Source organism: Mesoplodon bidens, assembly GCF_964165515.1.
Source record: "Mesoplodon bidens genome assembly, chromosome: 13".
Lineage (NCBI taxonomy): Eukaryota > Metazoa > Chordata > Mammalia > Artiodactyla > Ziphiidae > Mesoplodon > Mesoplodon bidens.
In genome coordinates this window covers 76,914,458-76,936,689 of record NC_138169.1, presented here as the reverse complement: position 1 = coordinate 76,936,689, position 22,232 = coordinate 76,914,458, and the positions used below count along the sequence as shown (strand labels likewise).

The following is a 22,232-nucleotide window of genomic DNA, read 5'->3' as shown; positions in this document are numbered from 1 at the left end:
CCCTTAATTAAGACAGACACAGACATGGGTATAGCTTCCCTTAAATTGGCAAACCTGCCATTAAGTTGTTCCAAAGATCAATTTTCATTCTTTCCAAAAGATCATTTAACATAGTATGAGATATCTTTTTGGGTGATGAGAGTAGCTTACTTTGAAGGTGTACTCCCAATATTTGTCAGCCCTTTTTCTCTGGACTCCTTTCAACATTATCTTCTCAATGTGTACAGCTGAAAGAAAGAAAACATGCTGACTTGTTCTACAGAGACTAGATACATATTTCAGTTACCCAACCTGACAAAGCCAAACGACTAAGCTATTTATCTTCATCTTTACTACTAGCCTTCATCATGAAATAAAACAAAAAAACCCAGAAGCACAGCAATGTGCTGTCCATCCATGAAGTAATTTATTTCTATATCCACTAAGCATGCTGAATGGCTGAAGTCATTTCAAGCACTCTGCTAAGCACCAAAGATAAATAATAAAAGGCGCCTGCAGTGAAGATTATTTTTCTAGATGAAATCTTCAGAACTGTTAATTCAGATTACCACAAATACAGCACTTTAGAGTCATTCAGTTATTTATGCATATTAGGTGTAAACTAGAACATTTTTTTTAATTGGGGGGAAAAAACCCTTCAAAAGTAATATGAACTGGTAAAAATTTCCTTCCAATTGAGAATTTAAAAATTGTTTTTCTCGAATGTGACCCTTAATATCACACAACAGTAACACAAACTTAACATTATAACAAACTATGATGGTTCACTGTAGCAAAATTTATTATACAGATAAAATAGTGATTATAAATTATATTAATGACTTAAGAACAATTACTCTGAATTGAACTAGATAAGATGGTCAGCTTACTCGTGAATAAGCAGAAGTGCAAATCCCCAAACTACTCATTTCATACATCCTTCAGTAAAAGTTATCACCTTAGCAAGTAAATCTCTTTACAAATTGAAAAGAGCCAGTCTACTAAGCATAATATAAGGACTTAAGGAAAAAAAAAAAAAAGATTGTTGCTCACGGTGTAAGTAGAAGAAATAGTCATGAAGATGATAAAGGTCACAGGGAAGAAGTTAGGAAAGTGACTCAACAGAAGGTCACTGTTGGACTCAGGGGACAGGAGATGGAGAAGAAAAGGGAAGGACTCACTCTGCCTTAAAAGAAGAAGTTAAAATAGGCGAAGTAGAATGTACAAAGTAACAAAAGTATACAGGAAGAATTAAGATTGCTGTAGATCACAGAAGGTGGGCACTGAGAAAGCAGGAAACATAAGATTACAGAAATTTGCTGGTAAACAGGTATAATAAACTAAGGAGGTACCATTACCAGTATTTTGTGTTAACTTTCCAAATGTATAGTGTTTGGTGGCCTGCTTCTGGGCCAATTTCCCTTGGTGGGTGAGAAATGTTGAGAATGGGACAAAAGAAAATCTCAGAAGCCAGGTGAGAAGCCTTCAATTGCTCACAACTGCTGCAGTATGATAAAAGCCAAAGTGGGGAAGTGAGAGTCTGCTGTTTCCAAAAGCTGTTCTATTAAATTATGTGAAGGACGATGCTATTAAATAAAAACCACCTGAACTAATCAGTGTTCCAAAATATGAAGCAGCTTTACTTCTAGGGAAGGGGACCACCGGGGCAGTGTGGGTACGGGAACATGGCTATGGCTTCAGCCTTGATTTCAAGTTATACCTGCTGTGATCTATCAGAATCAAGATGAGGAAAACAAAGGAGTATGTGGTGAGGAATGGCTGATAACAGGAGATCCCCTAACCCTCATAAATTAAAACTGAAAAGCATGGACTGTGTACATTTGTTTACAAATTAAGAATAAAGGAAAAACCATCTATGAGTACCACGTTACAGTTAATTGTTACCTTTTTGATGTAGTCTTTATGTTTTTTTTTTTTTAATATCTTTACTTCTTTTAAAAAAAGGACCTTCACTGCAAAACCAAACTCTGCTTTAGGTTACTGGTAGGCTCACTGAGCCTGGCTGAAGCAGTTCAGTTCATGATTCGAGTAGTTTAATAGTATTGAATAGAAGTGGTAATTCTGTAGACATTTTCTAAACATTAAACATTCACACCTATTTTTCCTCCGTGAAGAAAAATGCATTACACGAAAGGATTATTACTGGAATTAAAAGGAAGCAAAACGACATCAATTCAAAGCTGTTATAACTGAATGTGATGCTAACTGTACATCCTTCACCCTTCCAAGACCGCCCAGGCGGCAGTCTACATTTGCCATTTCAAATTTCCCTCAATACAGGTTAACGGACTCCCCAGATGTGAGGAGAAGAGAATATCTGAACTCATTTCTTTTCAGGTGGCAATGTCCTTTCACTCCTCCACCCAGTCCTCCTGAAAACTGCATTACTGCAGGAAGAACGGGCTTGTAAGGAATTTCTTCACTCTCTTGCAGTGAACTTCTGTAAAATTAATTTCTTCAGTAGACACTGAGCACATTCTACAGATAAAGCACTATGCTAATACTCTGGGAGTAGGTTAAGGTCTTTGTCCTCCAGAAGTATGCAATCAGATTTAAGACAAGGGACCACAAGGCAGAACCAAGTAAGCGTGGGCTGGGACAGGCCAGGGGCTGCAGAGCCAGAACCCAGACACAGAGTCAAGGAAGTGGGAGGGCTGGCATTTGAGCTAAACCCAGGACCTGTAGGCTTTCTCTACTTCAAAAAGGAGAAAGTGGAGTGAGTTAACCAATGTCAATAGCGCTCTGCAATCTTTTCGTGTACAGATGTTTTAAAGTTTAGGAAAAATACAGCATACCTTCTCGCTGGGTTCTATGAGGTGCCACAGTAAGTCCATCATGAGGTATCGGGGCTTGTTCCATTAAACTGGCCTCATTACTTTGCATATAATCACCATGAGCAGAGTCATTCTAGAGGAGAAAGAGGGGCACATGTTAATCTTAACAGAGACTAAGAAGAGTGAATGCCACAAAAATAAACCAGATTACTTTTAATAGCAATAATTTTAATAGCAATTTTTAGAGATAAAATAGGTGATTACACATTAAGAGCAGAAAAGTACAGTGTCAGAGCAGTGGGGAAAGAAGTATCAATATTTATCTTCATTTAATGGCAATATTCTATCCATTATTTACTGTCCCAGTTTCTTGGGACACCTTGCAAACTGCTATTCAGAACTGCCAATGATGTCAATTCTTTACCAAAGTGAACCAGGATCGAAGGAATAAATATAGAAAGATGGTACCCTTTATGCTATTCCCCAGATGTAAGGGTATTTGTATTTTTTATAATAATTATGCAATTTTTATTCATCACTTGGTCTTAGTGACAGTCTAACAAGATGCTTTGTTAGGAAAAAGTTTTTTATAAGGTATCATCAATACACAATTCTAAACAAGAATGTGTGTGGACAATGACTTTACTATTAATGTTAAACCATCTAATAGCAACTGAATTTGCTCAGCCCATCACTACCATTAGTGAACTAGAGGTAAGTTTTACCCCAGAACTGCTACTTGGAGTAATGAAGAGCATGCTAATCTTACACACAGCTCTCAGAATTCAAGTATTGTGGGCTTCCCTGGTGGTGCGGTGGTTGAGAGTCCGCCTGCCGATGCAGGGGATATGGGTTCGTGCCCCGGTCTGGGAGGATCCCACATGCCGCGGAGCGGCTGGGCCCGTGAGCCATGGCCGCTGAGCCTGCGCGTCCGGAGCCTCTGCTCCGCAACGGGAGGGGCCACAATAGTGGGAGGCCCGCGTACCATAAAAAAAAAAAAAAAAAAGAATTCAAGTATTGTCTTGTATATATTGTTACTCTAACCCACTGGGTAAGCCAAAAATTAAAACAGCTTTATCACCGTTCTTTATCACAACTCACATCTTATCCTCCCCTTTATGTTCAGAATCTCAAAACACTACTCAGACCAAAATTATGTCAGTTACAGGAACCAATTACAATTTTGCAAATCTGCAATAAATAATATACATTAATTTTTTTAACTGTATAGAGAAATGAAGTAAACAGAAGACCCTAAACTTTCCAAGAATCCTAATTTAAAGACACAGACATAGAGAATGGACTTGAGGACACGGGGAGGGGGAAGGGTAAGCTGGGACAAAGTGAGAGAGTGGTATGGACATATATATATTACCAAATGTAAAACAGATAGCTAGTGGGAAGCAGCCACATAGCACAGGGAGATCAGCTCCGTGCTTTGTGACCACCTAGAGGGGTGGGATAGGGAGGGTGGGAGGGAGATGCAAGAGGGAGGGGATATGGGGATATATGTATATGTACAGCTGATTCACTTAGTTATACAGCAGAAACTAACACACCATTGTAAAGCAATTATACTACAATAAAGATGTTTAAAAATATATATTTTGTTCTATAGTCTCATCATTCATCCTGGCCTGCCAATGAGTATGGGTTGCCAGTTGACACCTGTATTTCTAGGAATAAGGCCTCATAATAGATACTCTTGGGAGCAAAGCTTCAGCCTTATAGTATGTCTTGTTCTAGAAACCCAAGGAAGTAAAGACTGTCTACACAGAAACACTTAAGAAGGAGAGGACCGACCTCTTAAGTCAACATCCAACTTTCGAATGGCATTCACCAATTTTAATATTACTGAATAAAAAAAAAGTGGATACAGGAATTCTTCTAACAATAACAAAATCATGTATTTCCTAACCCAAACCATATCATTTACTACAAAGTAATACAACCACATTGGCCTAAAATTGCTGTAAATACTTCAAAAATCAATATAAATAAAATACTGTAATCCTCTCAAATACTTGTGTAAATGAAAGTTTAGCTGAATAGGTCAACCATTTTACATAGAGTATTTTCCATACTGTTCATATGTAGTTCATGAGTTTAAAATAACACCTTTAAATATAAATGAATGCAAAATATAAACGAAACAACAGTTTTCATTCGGGAAATGCGAAGCAAAACTACAATGAGATACCACTTCATACCCATCAGAATGGCTATTATCCAAAAAACAGACAAGTACTGGTGAAGATGTGGAGAAATTGGAGCCCTTGTGCATTGCTGGTGGGAGTGTAAAACAGTGCAGCCACTGTGGAAGACAGTACAGCGGTTCGTCAAAAAAATAAAATTACCATATGATCCAGCAATTCCACTCCTACGTATATACCCAAAAGAACTGAGAGCAGGGGCTCAAGCAGATAATTAGTCCTCCAGTGTTCATATGCACAAGAGCCAGAAGGTGGAAACAATTCAAATGTCCATTGATGAACAGATAAACAAAATGTGGTATATATACAACTGAACACTACTCAGCCTTAAAAAGGAATAAAATGGACACATGGATGAATCTTGAGGGCATTATGCTAAGGGAAATAAGCCAGACACAAAAAGACAAATACTGTATGCTTCTCCTTATATGGGGTACTTTAGAGCAGTCAAATTCATGGAGAAAGTAGAATGGTGGCTACCAGGGGCTTCAGAGAGAGGGGAACAAGGGGTAGCTGCTTAATGGATACAGAGGTCCAGTGTGGGATAAAAGAAAAGTTCTGGACATGGATGGTGGGGATGGTTGCACAACGGTGTGAACGCACTTACTGCCACTGAGCTGTACGCTCAAAAAAGGTTAAAACAGCAAATTTTGTTATTATATTTTACCACAATAAAAAATTAAGAAGAATAATTTTATCATGTTGTCTCCACAAATTTTACATTGAAGCCACTGTGTGAAAGTAGTTTGCTTCACAATCAAAATCACATTTTTAAAGCCTGAAGTTACTTTAAAGAACACAATTTAACAACCAAGTAAAAAGCCTCCTAGTTTAATAAGATAGGCAGAAAAATGGTATTTGAGTTTCTATCCAAGGACTGAAGTTCGTCAATCCATGAAATATCTACTAATTAAGTTTTCTGCCCCCGCCCAACACCAAGTCTCAGCATGTACCAACGCTATAAAATCATTTAGACTAAATTTAGAAACTATAAAATTTTAAATTTTATTAATTTAACAAAAATTTAATGCCTCATGAGCTACAGAGATCAGAATCACGGCGTTTATTGGTCCCAGCGTGAACAGCGGTCAGTTCTGCCGTTTCCCCTCTCCATGTCACGTGTGCTTTGCTCTGCGTAGAGGAAGGTGCCATAAAATCTGAGAACTACTGGTTCAATGGAATCGTACAGGAAGGAATTACGCCCACTTTTTCTATTAAGTTCAGATTCCCATGCAAATGCAATATAGATGACATGCCAGAATTGGCATTTTACAAAAAGAATCAGGACCAAGGGGAAAGTGGGAGAATTTTCTCTGCTTGGATTAAGAAGACAAAGTTTAAAAATTCTAAGCCGGCAAAAGAATGCACAGAAACAAAAAGAGCATTCGTATGTGTGTGCCCTTCTCCTTCCTATAACTCATTTGAGTGTGTAAAGCTTTTTCTGACCTATGGCGTGCTCCTGGTTAGCTCAAATCCACATGTCATGTAATGTATCTCGTTCATTCTAGAGATTGCTCAGATTTCTATTTTACACATGTAGAGCCATCACAATTACATACTTGAGATCTCTTAAATGTGGAGAAAGTCTGTGAAATAGTCAGTGACCGGACAGTCCTAAAAAGATTCTTCTCTGAAAACACATCGTTAGAACAAAGATCACACTGGTCTCATTTTACTTTAACCAAGGTCAAACTGTAGGTAGAGTTTATTTTAGCTCATCTACCAATGTTCTACACACTCCCTCTAGTCCTTTCATGCAGACTGTACATTTTAAAATACCAAGACATTCTTTCTAAGAAAGAAACAAAAAACAAAAGCAGAAAATGAATTTCTTAGTTTTTTTTTTTTTACTAATTTTACTAACTTCAGAAGTTTTTACACTCATCAAATCAGTCTTAGAATTTAACACTAGTATATATAACAACAACACCTTATTAAGTTTTTGTGGTAGATGAAAGATAGCCAAAAATACTTTTGATACTCCTCCCACTGAAAGGTGGGTCTAATTCCCAACCAGTGGATCTGGGCTGACTTTAGAGACCTGACTGCAGTCGGATGGGATGGAAGGGATGTTCCGGGATGGCTATAGGTAGGTCATAAGAAGCCTTGCAGCTGGGCCTCTGGGAACACTTGCTCTTGGAGTCCTGAGCCAGCCTGTGAGGAGTGCAATTCCCCTGAGGCTGCCGTGCCAGAAACCATGCAGAGAGAGGAGAGGGGGAGAGATGCCCCCCGTCCCCAGCTGTGTCTCCAGACATCCTGGAGTAGAGACAAGTCGCCCCTGCTGTTAGTTACCTGTCTAAATTCCCGGGCCACAGAATTATGAGAAATAATAATAAAATGGCTGTTGCTTTAAGCCACTAAGTTTTGGGGTAATCTGTCACAGTTCTAGGTTTTAGATTCTCTTCTTTAAATAACCAGGGTTGTACCCAAAGCACATCCTATTGTTTAAGCAAGATTCATAGAAAGTCTTCCTTTGAATGTCAGAAAATGATTCATTATTAGAAACATTACTGAGATGTCAAATTTCATCTATTTTGGTAGAAGAAGAGGGAAGAAGCTGAGGCGAATTTAAGAATTACTGTCTGTCTCTTTAATTGAGAGGATGTGGTAGAAAAGCAGATACCTGTCTCATCTTTACTCAATGAAACAGTATAACCCAGCCCAAAGAAATCTGATAAAAGGCAAGTTCTGGTGTGAGAAGAAACACGGATGGTAAATGTATTAAAGTTATGCCGCAAAGAACAAAACTGACCCAACAGTGCAGAAAGGTGGGAGCAATGAATCAGCAGCTTAGAAACAGTATGCCATGGATTTCTGCTATGATCATGGATTCACTTCCTATGTAATTTACTGTTTAACTAGAAATGTGCGAATAAGGTGATTCAGCAAGACGAGTGTGGCAGAATTCACTATGTTAAAGCATGGGTAAGCGCGCCCTAGTTACTGAATGTGGGAGGAAGTGCGAAACTATGTACTGAATCCATGTATACACTTTGCCATCACAGCCCACAGACCAGACCTGGCTCTGTTAAGTTCTTCCCAACATGACATCTCTGAACGGACAGTGGCTACCTGTGTAGAGTAGGAGTGGCCTGGAACTGGGTGCATCAAACAAAGATGGGAGTGGGAAACTTGATTCACTGTAACTTACTATGTATTCTGGGGAACTCTGAATTTATTACAAATAAAAAACTTTAAAATTGTCGATGTCATCGTCTTTTCTAGAGAACTGAACTTGTAGGATGCACAATTAGGGAAGATCTAGCAGAAGCACACTGATACAAAAGCCTACTGGGGATGAGGGGAGTAGGGAATGAAAGAGGTGAGGGCGGCAGTTTTTACCGGAGAACCAGCCTGGATGTGATGTTTACGAAACTCCCTTTGTGTTTCTGCTCTTTGAACCTCAATAGCGCCACCTGTAGTTGATAGGTGGACTGGTGAAAAAATATAAACTGTATTGGACTACAAAGGTATAGAATGCAGGGAGTAGTGGTAATGGCTTCTGGCCTAGACCAAAGCTGGGGTGCCCCCCTCTTTAACATCAGCGTCTGTTTCCTTTACCAACCTTCTGCTCTCCTACCACAGAAGGGGGAAGATCTCTTCTTTTACCCTGGAATTAGGAGGCTGAACAAGAACTGCTACATCCCTGGGCTAGCAGCCCCCAGATTTTTAAATCCCCACTTTGCCAGAATGTTTCTTGGGTGAGTTGAAAAGAACGCACCCAGGAGCGTGGGTACAAAAGGATCTAGCGAGGAGGTGTCTCTCCTCCCTAGCCCGTGTATGACCGAACTGCCCTCTCCTACACAGCCCCACCCCACAGCAGACACCAAAGGATCTTGGTAGGAGGTGAGCCTGGGCTCAGGAGCCTGACCGCCAAATGGCACTGCAGGGACTTCCAGCTGAAGCACAGCCTTCACCCCCAGTGGAGAAATGTTCCTGGGACCATGTGGAAATTGTAGCTTATAAAGCTTATGAAGCATCCTTGACAGAAAGTGACTTATAGGCTGGTAATTACTAGTGTTGGGAAACAGTGCATTAGGACTTGTGTTTAATACCAACTGGGAGAACAGGCACCTTCCCCAAACTAACAAAACCAATCAACCTCACCCTCTCTGTAAGTGTCTGACCTCTTTCCTGAGGAAGTCTTCTCCAAATACCACAGCACTGTGGCTGACACACAACCATGCTGTTCCTTCCAGGACCACTAGAGAATTTCAAGCATTTGATACCCAAAACAAGAATCAATTATACTGAGGGAACATTATGCTTCTTAACGCTCCCAATTTAAACGTTCCTAACAAGAAACATAAAAACCCCACAATTCTTAGGTTAGAACTGCTCACTTGAGTGACCAAAGTTTTTAACTTTCAGATCATAAGCAAGGTACTATCTCAATTCCACATCTGGCTCCCACCACCCCTCCAGCAAATCACGGATCAGAGATCAACACTGGGCAACAGTAACTACAACTACCCAAACAATAATACAGTTTGTAAGTTGTGACTTTTTCCATCCTATCAAAACATCATCCATAGGTTTGCGCCAATATGCACCCCTACACACAAAAGCTTAGTTAATTTAGGGAGTGGTGTACATAACACACGACCTGATTTTGAAAGAATAATTAATAAGCACAACTATTCAGCATTCACTCATTGAAGCTTCAGTTCAAATCTATAGTGTTCCATGCTTTCTACCTAAAGGAATTCCTTCTATTATTTCCAAAACAACTGTGCCTATACGACATGGATGCAAGTAACCATAAAGTAGCTGATAATTCACCAACCCCCCCCCCAAAAAAAATCACTTCCTGATGCACTTTGTCTTACAGCAATTAACCATAATGGTACTTTTCAGAGCTATATTTGAAATATCCGAAGCATAGGCAATTTTGACTGAACACTTACAATATATGCAATGTTGACAAAAAAATGAGACGTGAGGCCTGAGTCTTTGGGGAACTTATAAAATTGACCTTCCCTCTTGGATTTTAAGTTAAAAATAATTCAAAGTAAAAGAAAAAAAAAAGAATCATAGGATACGTACCGAAATTGTAACACAGAATATACACGCTACTGGAATGCAGAGGCAGCAAAGCGTCTTAGGAGAAGACTACCATACGGACAATTCCAGAGAACAACATTCAAGAAGTGATGGCATGAGTCAGCCTTGAATAAAAGAACAGACGTGAGAGGACGGAGCAGAAGAAAGATTCTGAGTCCGAAGACCTAGCAGAGACCACGTCCCATCAGTCACTGTAAGAAAACATGGTATGATTAAATATCGCTTTAGGAAGGTGTATCTGGCAGTGGTATCCAACAGGTGAGAAGTGGGAAGGCTGAAAGCAAGGGAATCAGAGGTAAAAGTCCCCAAACAGAATGGTGTCAGCAAGGATGAGAGAAGGGTGGATTCAGCATATGAGAGGTGGAGAGGATTAAGAGTATCAAGCAAATCAGAGTGACTAGGAATATAATGGTACCATTGAGAAAACTGGATGAGTCTGGAAGATCTTTCTTTTTTTTTTTTTTTTTTTTTACAAATCAGTGATGCATTCTTTTCATACATATGAATTTAAAGTGACAGTGAACATTTCAGGGAGACACACAAATTTCCACCTGCTCCCACTGCAGCCAGCTTCTTTCATCTGACCTTCAAGGCCCTCTGTAACCCAACCCCTATCATCTCTTCAGGCTTCTGTATTTCTGTTCATCCACTGCAACCAAATTGTGCTATATCCACTCTTGGAACCATCAAGAGGCAGATGGGTTGACCTATCTCACTCGTGTTTACCAAGCATTTTCATGTACGTTATCACGTTCATCTTCACAGCAGTTACAGGCAATAACTGGTGATGAGATCCCCATTCAATACTAGGCAGTCTGAAACTTGAAAGACCAAATAACTTGCAAGAATGACCTCTTCAAAACCTAAACCTGACCTCAAATTATTTCTTGAATGAGCATTAAACAGGCCTAATGAACTCAGACATTTAGAAGGGCAGTAAAGCCCAATGTTGCCTGGAGCATAGGGAAGAACAGAAGGAAACGGACTGCGGAGCACCCAGCAGCTCTGCCACCTGTAACGTAAGCACCCGATGAGGCACTTCCCTTCTGGAGTGACTGTTTACACAGCCTGGATGAAGGCGGCTTGTGTAACAAAGCGCTCTCTGTGAAGAAAAGGAGCACTGTGACAACACAGTCCTCCATAATGGAAAACACGTTGATAAAAGTGAAGCTCAGTCTGCTTTCAGGGTAGTTCAGGCTCTTTTTTTGCTTTTCTTAAAAAAAAAAAAATTAAGCTTAAAATTTCTCAAGAAGAACAAAAATATTAAATATGCGTAAACATCAGCCAATTTAATAGCTTCTATAAAAAAGGCATAAAAATGTTTAATTATCCATGGATTCCAGGCTGCACTCTGAAATAAACGAAAAATCACATAACTTAACAAAACTGCAAAACAGCTTTACATCATCCTAACGAAATGTGAAAAAGATTTAAGCAGATTATGGTTGCACGGGAGTTCAGGATAACCCAAATTCAAAATACGTATTTTCTCTATTCCCATCCCCAAATCCAATATGGGGAAAATACGTATTTTAATGATTTGTGACCCAGAGAAATGCTTCCCTTTGGGCTTATCTGTAGCATACCAGATCTTTACAATGTAAGAATTAACAAAACTGCCCCAAATGTGTCTCATACACCAGCTTAGTTACTTATCCTTCCTGAGCACCAATCAATTTAGAGGTATGGTAATAGAGAATACAGAAAATACTATTATGTATAGACTTCTATTAGGTTAAAAAAAAAAAAAAAAGAAAACCTACTCCTGAAAACAACTGATGTAACAATCTGGATGGCTGCATCTTAGTGGAAAAGAAAACGCACTGAACGTCATTCTCAAAGAATTTGTGCTCAAGACCATGTGAATTATTTTGCATCATATCTGCTTAATTCAATCACCATAACCTTAAAAATAAGTTATTATTCCCATTTTACAGATCAGAGTGAGGCTCACGGATTTACGTGGCCTGGTTAAAATTACAAAGTAAATGGCAGAGCTGGAATTTCAGCCTCCAAGTCTACTGCTCTACCAAACATGGCTATCACTCTTCCAGGCTTTGATAGCCTCTACAACACACTTCCTGTCCCCTATCCCATAAAAAACCCCACAAAAGGTAATTTAAAAAAAACACAACGATATATATTACATTAGTTAATTTGCAGAAAAATTAATGGTATATTAACTTACGGTATAAGTGAGATTTTCCCTGAGTTCTCCTTACCTGAGAAAACCACTGCAGAGAAAAATGTAAGTAACTGGAGGAGGATACCCAATAGCTCCCATTTGCTACTAAAATAATCACTGCTTAACTGTGATCTTCTAAAAGCCTCTCCCCAAAGGCATTTATTAAGTGAACTGTTTGTATTCTTTGCTGCAGCCAAACCAACCTAAAACTTCCCATAAAAGTCATGGCTAGTACACCCTTACTCTAACAGAAAATGAAAAGACAATTAGTTCTACTTCATCCATTTAATATAGATGATGCTTAAGACACTAGTGAAGAAATAGAATTATTCCTAAGCAATGAAGAAGTTACAAGTATGGGTCTGAAAGGTTACTTCCGGGGCCAAAAAAGGCTGCCACAAGAACTCCCCTTTGCCATTCCCAGAGTGCACCATGCAATCCACCGGGTTCTTCGCTCGACCCTGCGACTCCGCCTCGCCCAGCGAAGGCCTAAGGAACACCCCCTCGGAAGCGCCGCCCGTCCTCAGCCCGCTCCCTCGGGGGCGGGGCCAGCGCCAGTCACGTGGGAGGCGGGCGGCCGCCATCTTGCAGGGCGGGCGAGGGGAGGAGCCCCGCAGGACCGGCCCCCAGTCGCCGTCCGCCGGTCCGCGGCGGCCCTCGGGCGCGAGCCTCGGGCACCTCCCTGCAGACTCGGAGGTGGGCCCTCCCTTCCCCTAGTGCATCGACGGCGCAAGGCCGCGGTACAGCTGGGTTGGACTGCAGTGAACAGGGATTGAAATCAATCCACCCCCATCTGCCGCCTCTAGAGAGAGAGCCTGGGAGCAGTAAGATCCGCGGAAATGGCTTCAAGGCCAGAACAAGCCACAGCTGAGGGCCTCCGAGTCCACGCCAACAAGCAGAAAGTGTGGGGCAGTAACAATTTAGTGAGACTTAAGTGACTTGTTACGGTAACCCTAAACAACTACTGGAGAAAAAAAGTTCATCACAACACCAACGTCTAGAAATAGCTTTCAGTGCCACCTGTAGTGTGTGTATCCCCTATTATTTATTCCCCCACTTCTACCGATGGCCACAGCACAAGGCACTGCCTGACAAGTAATGATGCGCTGAAATTAATGGCAGGATGCCCAGCCTCACTCTGTTCACTCTTCCCAGCACTCACTGGTTGCCAGAAAAGGCCACACACTGCAGTCAAGATAAAAATTTCATTACTGTGGTTTTCATGCTTCTCTCTCCTTGTCTAGTTACCTTCCAACACATTATAAGCAAATTTTAAAGGCAAAAAAAAAAAAAAAAAAAAAAGACTCAGCATTTAAAACCAGAAATCGGTTACCCTTGTTGAAATGATACGAATGGAATAATATAAGCTGCTCCACTGTGGGACATTCTGATTATATCTACACTCTAAGGTTATCTTTACAATATATACTATTACAAGAAAACAATTTTTTTAAAGATATATAAGTACTGCTTCTGAGTTCAGACTTGCTTCTCTAAATTTAATGACGGGCGCAGGATTTTTTTTTTTTTTTTTTTTTTTTTTGCGGTATGTGGGCCTCTCACTGTTGTGGCCTCTCCCGTTGCGGAGCACAGGCTCCGGACGCACAGGCCCAGCGGCCATGGCTCACGGGCCCAGCCGCTCCGCGGCATGTGGGATCTTCCCGGACCGGGGCACGAACCCGTGTCCCCTGCATCGGCAGGCGGACTCTCAACCACTGCGCCACCAGGGAAGCCCGGGGCGCAGGATTTTTTTGGAATTATTTTAGTGAGTAGGCTGAAGAGTGGTAAGGGCTTATACCATCAGTATACACCGTTGCATGCTAGTAGTAGACACTGGAAGATAGTATTTCAAGCTCACCAAGAAAATTCTGGATACTAGCGTTACTACATCTGAGTTTGATAAAGTATGTCCTAAAATGTGAGTTAGTCACTTCACAGAAGCCTTGTTTTAAAAAGGAGGGGTTCGGCCGAGATTATCCCTAAATCCCTTCCAGCCCCCAAATTCCTTTGGTTCTATGGGTGCTGAGTCCACACAGCGATTAGAGACATACAATGCCCAGTTTAAATTCCAAGGTATTGAACGACAGCAGATATATAAGTTTAACTTTCAAGCAAGGAGTGAAAAAACTCCCCCTTCCCAATATATCATCCTGGAGATCACCTAAGTTGAAAAACATGGCATCCAAATAAATACCTTTTAAATAGTTGTGAACCACGAAAATAAACTTACTGTACGGGTTTTACTCTAAATAAAACCTACTACTCCATGAAATTGTGACGCTCAAGGACTTTATATTGGGCCTAGATTATTATTAAATTGCTTTCTTGGCCAAATAAAACTATTTTCTTTAATGTCTGCGACAAATGACTTATCTTAATTCTCGTCTTCCACACTTTGGCGTTTAATAACTTTTTAGAAAACACTTATGCCTCAGTAAAGGACCAACAAACATCCCCGTACCCAAATGTGTAAGCACGACTCAAACCCGTTAGAAACCAGGACACGCCAGAGGCAAAGAGCATAACCAACCGCCCCAGGTGGGGTTTCTTTACCCACACAACCAGCGCTACGACTTATCTAATTTGAGTCATTTCGCGGGTCTCCACATCTGACGTTTATCCTGGGAACATCAAGTTCTTTAAGCAGGAGCCAAAGACCCTACGACTCCCTTTAACTCAGGCAGACACTGAGCAAAAAGAGCCCCTCTGTATCAAAGACAGGGCCACACGCCGGGAGCGCACCTTTAGGACGCCCCACCGAGGGGCAAGGCAGAGCTTTAAAACGTGTGACCAGAGCGCCAGGCGGCAGGAAAGGGAAAGCTCAGCCCAGGGCTGACTGCGGCCAACACACAGGCTCCCCTAGCGCTTCGCCTTTCCCAGCACGTCGAGATGCTCAAAGCCAGAAAGGTCCCGAGACCCTTCATCCGAGAGGGGGACGGGGCTGAGAGCTCCATGTTTTCCGTGACAACTCCGGCACGGAAGAGACTTCTAGAGCATTCTGTTATGGCGGGTACCCGTGTGTGTAGGGGCGGGGGGGGGGAGTGCAACTGAGCGGCCCAGCAAAACGCAGATTAGTGCTCTGGGGCTGGGAGCCTGGGCTGGGGATGCAGAGCCACCTGCGCCGGGGTGAGGCTCGGTCAAGGGGCGTCCGAAAGGCAGGCGGAGGAGGCCGCCGGGGCAGTAACCGCCCCGCGGGCGCAGGGAGGCTGGCGCGCCTTACCTGGGCCCTGGGGCCGCCAAAGTTGCACGGCTCCGCCTCCCCGTCTTCGGGGCTCCCGCGGAGCGCGGCGCGGAGCCTCTCCAGGTGCTCCCTCAGGGTGACCCGCTGGTGGAAGGAGAACGCCGGGTGCAGCGAGGCCATGGTGAAGAGCAGCAGCAGTTCCTCCTGGGCCCTGAAGCCCAGCCCGCCGCCGGGCTGGGGCTCGGCGCCGCCGCCTTCCGGGCCGGAGCCGTCCTTCTCGGCGTCCTCCTCGTTGTCGCCGTCCTCGCCGGGCTCGTCCTCCGCGCCGCCCCGCGAGCCGTCGCCCCGGGCCGCGCGCAGGCTCTTAAGCACCGAGTCCACCTGGGGCAGGAGGCGGTGCAGGCGGCCGGCGGCCTCACGGTTCTCGGAACCCAGCAGCGCCAGGTAGACGATGAGGCGCGAGCGCACGGCGGGCTCTCGGAAGTCGGCCAGCGGCCCCGGGTCCGAGAGACCGTTGGCCTTGGCCTCCGAGTCGCGCAGGTAGTGGTAGTCCTTGCGCGCCAGGTCCTCCAGGCACGAGCCGAGGAAGCGCAGCTCCAGCGGGTTGCACAGGTCCAGCAGCCCGCACATGAACTCCAGGCGCTGCGCCGAGCCCAGCACCAGCCCGAACCACTCATACACCCGCTCCTGCTCGCGCAGCGCCGCCGTGGGCCCGCCGCCGCCGCTCGGCATGCCCGCCCCCGCCGCCGATCCGCCAGCAACAGGCTGCCCGAGCCCCCCGGGTGGCGGCGGCGGCGGGGTGCCCCGCGGCGGGCCCGAGAGCGGCGGCGGCGGCGGGGGGCGGCAGTCGCGGCGGCGGCGCGGCGGCGCCTTCGCGCCTGGCCGCGCGTCCACCTCAGGCTCCTCCGCCTCGGGCGGCGGCTCCGCGGGGTGCGTCGGCTTCAGCGGCAGCTTCATCCTCAGCATCCTCGGCTAAGGCGGCGCGGACATGCGAGCGGGGGCGGGAGGGAGGGGCCAGGAGGAGGGGCGGGGGCCGAGGCGGCGGTGCGGCCGTCAGGAGCGGGTCCCCTGCATGCCGCCAAGGGAGGGCCGGGGGCGGGTCTCGGCCGGCAAGGGGGGCGGTGGCCAGCCGGCGGGGTCGCTGGCGTAGTCTTCCCGGGCCGGAGGCGGGGCGTGCCCGCAGTGGCTCCTCCCCCTGAGCTCCGCGCCGGCTCTAGGAGCCCGGGTGCGGGTGCGAGCGAGCAAGCGAGCGAGCGTGTCCTCCTTCCGCCTCTCTCTCCCGTCGTCGGCACTGGGCTGTGGCGGCGATACCTGACCGGTTCCCTCGCGAACCGGTGCGGACCGATCGGCTGGGAGAAGAGGAGGAGCGGCTAGTCCGGGCGGAGACGCTTGCGGACTCCACTCAGGCACTTCAGCCAATCAGCAGCCCGAACCAATGGTTGCGTATATCTCCCCGCCCGCGGGGCCCGCCTCTCTCCAAAAAGCCACGCCCAACTGCCCTCTAGGCGCCTTCCCTCTGGACGGCTTCCGCGCGGTCCTAATGTCTGGTGGTTGCCTGCGGGTCGGGGGGAGGACGCTGTGGCGCCGTGGGTGGCGGCTAGATGGGCAGGAGCGCGGCGAGGAGGGTGCAAGGCCCACGTGTGAGGAGGGAAGTGGGGAATTGCACCTTTTCCAAGGGCCCGAGCACGGCTTGTGACTACCGACTCTGCCCTACCTCCTCGCGGGGGCCGCCGCCCCAGAGCGCCGCCGGGTTCCCTTCGCGGCCGCGTGGTACGCGTCCCAGGAACCGGGCTTCCTCCGGAGGGAGTGCGCTAACCCGCATTTCTTCGGTTCACTGCCCGGCCGGCTGTCTGGAAGTCAACGACAGGACAGTTCCCACCGCAGCTTTACCGGGATCTCTGTGTCGACTCTCCGGATTGCGGATCGGGGGAACAGGGTGGGGAAGCTGGGCTGCGGCTGTGGGTTGGGGGGCCTGGACACCTCGATCCCTGGCGAGCGCTCAACCGGGGCGCGGGCGGCACGGGGCGACGCCGGGGGCGCAGGGCGACCCGACCCGCGGGAGTTCCACGGCCTCTGGGCCGAGGCGGGACGCGCTGGTGTGGACGCCCCTGGCCTAACAGTTGCCTCTGGTCTGTAACGCTCTTTGGAAATTATTTCCACGACAGTTAGCAAAAGCCCCCCAAAGCCCCCATCTTTGGGGGATTATTTTATTTTCTACAAAACGTTTCTGTGCCTAATGCTAACATTTTGAATTCCCATGCCGGTGCGAATTCCCTGTGACCTGACAGTCTTTCAACTTTTTTTTTTTTAAGTTTTGTTACATTTTTAAGGCTTAAAGACCTCCAAAATGTCTCTCTCTCTCTCTCTCACTGTTTGTTGCTTTATTCATGGCTGTGTTGGGTCTTCGTTTCTGTGCGAGGGCTTTCTCTAGTTGCGGCAAGTGGGGGCCACTCTTCCTCGCGGTGTGCGGGCCTCTCACTATCGCGGCCTCTCTTGTTGCGGAGCACAGGCTCCAGACGCGCAGGCTCAGTAGTTGTGGCTCACGGGCCTAGTTGCTCCGCGGCACGTGGGATCCTCCCAGACCAGGGCTCGCACCCGTGTCCCCTGCATTGGCAGGCAGATTCTCAACCACTGCGCCACCAGGGAAGCCCCTATTTGTTGCTTTTTAAAAAACAATGGAGCCTAAGTTTTTAAGGTCCCACTGGATCTTTTGAGCGTTAACTTTAAAAAGGTGGGTTTAAAAAAAAAATCCTTAATGTTTTAAATTAGGGAGTCCTATTATAGCTATATTGTGGCAGTATGTAAAAAAAGAATCACTTTTTTTTTTTTTTTTTTTTTTTTTTTGCGGTAGGCGGGCCTCTCACTGTTGTGGCCTCTCCCCTTGCAGAGCACAGGCTCCGGATGCGCAGGCTCAGCAGCCATGGCTCACGGGCCTAGCCGCTCTGCGGCATGTGGGATCTTCCCAGACCGGGGCACGAACCCGTGTCCCCTGCATCGGCAGGCGGACTCTCAACCACTGCGCCACCAGGGAAGCCCAAAGAATCACTTTTTATGAAAGTCTTTCTGAAAGTATTTGGACATCTGTTGGGAGAGCATATGCTGAGCCCTCTTTACCCCACAGCTTTATGCCCTAAGAAGCTAATTTATAATTCAGTAAAAGGCTGAACTAAAGCCTAAATCAGTTTCAGTGATAAAATAGGGAGATAATTGTTTTCAACACACTTGAGATTAGTAAAATATATGAAAGCCATTCTTTCCTGTAATTTGCTATTTCCTTATGTTCTTTTGGTGTGATGTAGAAATCATTACAATCAGGAGAAAACTTTACAAGGACTTTTATTATTACAGTCCTTGCCCCTGTTTGCTGTCAACCTCACCTGCCCTGGAATCTTCTATACTATCTCATCTGTTCCCACATTTCTGAAGCTTAGGGTGAAATACTTTAGGCAACCAACAATAATCTTGCTAGATACTCACAGGTCCACAGTGAGTCACCCTGTCCAGATGAGGATCGAGGTGATCCAGGCATATGGTCTTCACCTCTTCCTTGGCAACAAGAAGCCATTTGGTATGAGCTCCCCATGATACTTGATCCATAAATTTTGGGTCTGAATTCAGATTTGTAATCAATGATGATTACTTTTGTCCTTCTATCTTTCGTCCATATTAGAAAATGCAGTGATCAAAGCTCCTACACATACATGACACACAGTGATTTAATGATTCTGGTCATCATCCATCAGCTGGATAATTTGCTATTTACGCCCCAGTACATGGTTTCAGAGGTCCCTCTCCATACCGCTACTCGTTAGACCAGGCCTCTGTTTTTTTCCACCCCACCCTAAGTGAGAGAGAGAGAGAACACCTTCAGTTAAGACTAATGTACTACAACAGGGAGGGGCCCAGATGGAAATCCCAAGATGAGGTGTAGGCATGTTTATTGTTAAAAACTATCCAGATGATTCTAAGACATCCTAGGAAGGTATTCCTCCCACCGGGCCTACCTATCGGGAACACCTGCTCTAGGTTCCCTGGTATTTTATATATTTTCTATAGAATCATTCAGATGGGCCAAATAGTATTGCTGTGGTAATGGTGGGTGTGTGTTTGTATCCAGATCTTTCAGAGGAATATATCCTGTAAAAGACATCTTTAAGGACACAAAGTGCTATTGTGTCTTGTCCCTAGATGATATTTATGCATATTCAATATACTTTGTTTTATTTGCCTCTTTAACAATGAAAGATGGTGTACCCAGAAGACTGGTTTCAACTTAAGATTATACTTTGGATTAAGAACCAGCCAGTGGTTGAAGATTGAGGAGACTTTGTAACCCTTTTGCAATTGGGTTACTGCAAGAAACTTCACTGAAACCACAATTAATTGGATAGTTCAAGGCAGACTGGTAATGACATCTACTCCATATAAAGGATGCCTAGATACAGCCACGTCTACCTCAGATGATATCCTGCAACAGCTATAACCTGATCCGTACCAAGAATTTGTTCTCCTAGTCTTTGTGAATGTTGACCTACCTGCCCCCTCCCCTATTATACCTCCCTGTTTCCTCCATTACAATATAAATATCTTAACATCGACGACCATGTTTTATTCACTTTTATATTTTCACATCTGGAACACAGTAGTTGTTACTAAATGTTTGTTAAATAAACAATGAATGAATAATGCTCCAGGGACCAAAAGTAACTGCTAACAGCTCCTGGGATCACCTGAACCCTTTTCATCTCTAGCAGGGAAGAGAAAACATCGGCTGCCAACCTTGCCAGGCTAGTCCTGAGATTTATTCTAACTGAATTGGCTTCGGTTACATGCCTGTTCCTGATCAATCCTGGAGCCAGAGAAGTGGAGGCAGCTTCTTCAGAACTGTGTGGATCCCCCAAAAGAAATCCAGGGCTTTTGGAAAGAAGGGAAACATGGGTGCTGGGGAAGCACCCAACATGTGTCCAGTGTCACTGTACTTACAACCTATAGTTTTGATCACTTAAGCTGTCATGGGTTTAAGGTGCCTCAAAAACAATTTTTTGTTTAGTTAGGTCACATATTTTCCTTTTGTTACATCATATTTATTTTAAGAGATTAAATATTAAATTGTCTTTAGAGATTACAGTTAAAAAGCTGGTCTAAAGGTCTTGCAAACAACACAGGTAAATTATTCATTGACATACAACTTAAGGGAAAAAATATTGCATATTTAAAATTAAAAGGATAAGTTTTTGTAAGGTTTACAAAAACACCCAATATGACAGATTTGAGATAAAAAGAAATCCTCAATATTTATGCTGGGACAGTATTCTCACTGATCAGCTGGAAGTCCATGCCCAATACCGTGGTGTATGGCACCTTTTCTGGAAGACTACCATTGGGTAAAATTTGGAGTCTCCCTGGAGTTATGGTTCTACTTATCAGAAAGGTTCTTAGGGACTTAGATTGACCAGGCTGCCCGAGTATTCCCACTTGTACATCAAAACTTTTAGAGAAACCCTGAAATCCACCAATCTTTGAGGCCTGTCCGGAAATAAACTTGATTCTGAAGTGGTTTGGTTTGCAAAATCCTCAGGCTTCTGATTTGTGTTAGAAATTAAGGAGCTGGATGACCTTAGGCACTTGTGTGGTTCCTTGGTAGCTTTGCAAATAGACCTTGTACCCAATCGCTCAAAAAGGCAAGGGCTGTCTCTCCCCCACCACCACCCCCCGCCAAAAAAAATCACACTGCCTTCTAGGGACCTGTGGAAAGGTAGAATTGAAGTTCTGGAAGGCTGACTTGCTAGATAGAAAAATAACCTCTGCTCCAGCAGCGTCTCTGGAATAGAATTTGCTGAATTCATGTACTTCTTTAAACATTGGTAACATCATATTATTGGTGAGCTGTTGATTGTCAACCCACCTTAAACCCACCATATCTTACCCTTTCATCTTCATAAAAGAAGCCTGATTTTTTTTTTCTTCAAGTAGCCAGGCTTCTCCCAAAGACCCTGTGTGGCTTGGGGGATACCTTTGCCAGCTCCGTGGATTGAGCAGTAACCCAATCGGGAAAGCCCATACTTCTCTCCAATTGGTTCAGAAACCCAGAATGACTGGGATATGTCAAATGGACATACGAGCCAACAAACTCTATAAAATTGGTACGTGAAGGGGCTCCCACTGGCCAAATCTAGCAGAATTTGAATATCAAAAAGAATAAGATGGAGCCAGTGAATAAAAAAGAATCCAAGTTCATAGGGATTCTCAAAGAAAAAGGGGTGGAGAAGGGTGCATGGAAAGCGCTTCTTTATAGAAGAATGCCAGCTGAAAAATTTAGAAGGAAAGTATCATTTTGCAACCACCAAATGCAATAATTGATCCAGGCATTTTCACCACTGGGTGCAAAGTTGTTGGGAAGCAAAACATTCATGGGTCCTCAAAATAACACCTCACTTAGTTAAAAGGGAGGGATGGTACTTTTACATTAATAAATCTGATGGATACCACCTTAACCATGTGGTCGCGATTAGCATCACCAATGAGACGGTCTAACGTTCCTTCTCCTGTCATGGATGTCATTGGAAGCACACACTATTTGCAGTATTCTTGCCAAAATGTCTACACTGAATCTAGTCATGGGGAAAGAGACAAAATCTGGATTGGGGACATTATACGAGACACAGGCCTGAATCATCCAAAATATCAATGTCATAAAAGCAAACACAGGCAGGGGACTGTTGTAGCTTAAAGAAAACTAAAGAGACATGACAACCAAATGCAATTCATGATCTATGATTGGATCCTGGGTTTAAAAAACTCTAAAAGACATCTTG

General features: G+C 44.6%; 1 protein-coding gene across 2 annotated transcripts in view; it reads right to left on the bottom strand.

The window, feature by feature from the left end:
* ZCCHC2 (zinc finger CCHC-type containing 2) overlaps positions 1-16,383 on the bottom strand; it is a gene marked incomplete at its 5' end in the record, with an annotated part of 52,408 nt that extends 36,025 nt beyond the window's left edge. For both annotated transcript variants that reach the window (XM_081253034.1, XM_081253033.1), the window contains 3 exons: positions 151-227; positions 2,796-2,907; positions 15,457-16,383. In XM_081253034.1, the coding sequence (XP_081109160.1) occupies positions 151-227; positions 2,796-2,907; positions 15,457-16,383 (1,116 nt within the window). The remainder of the gene's footprint in view (positions 1-150; positions 228-2,795; positions 2,908-15,456) is intronic.
* Between the last annotated feature and the right edge of the window lie 5,849 nt (positions 16,384-22,232).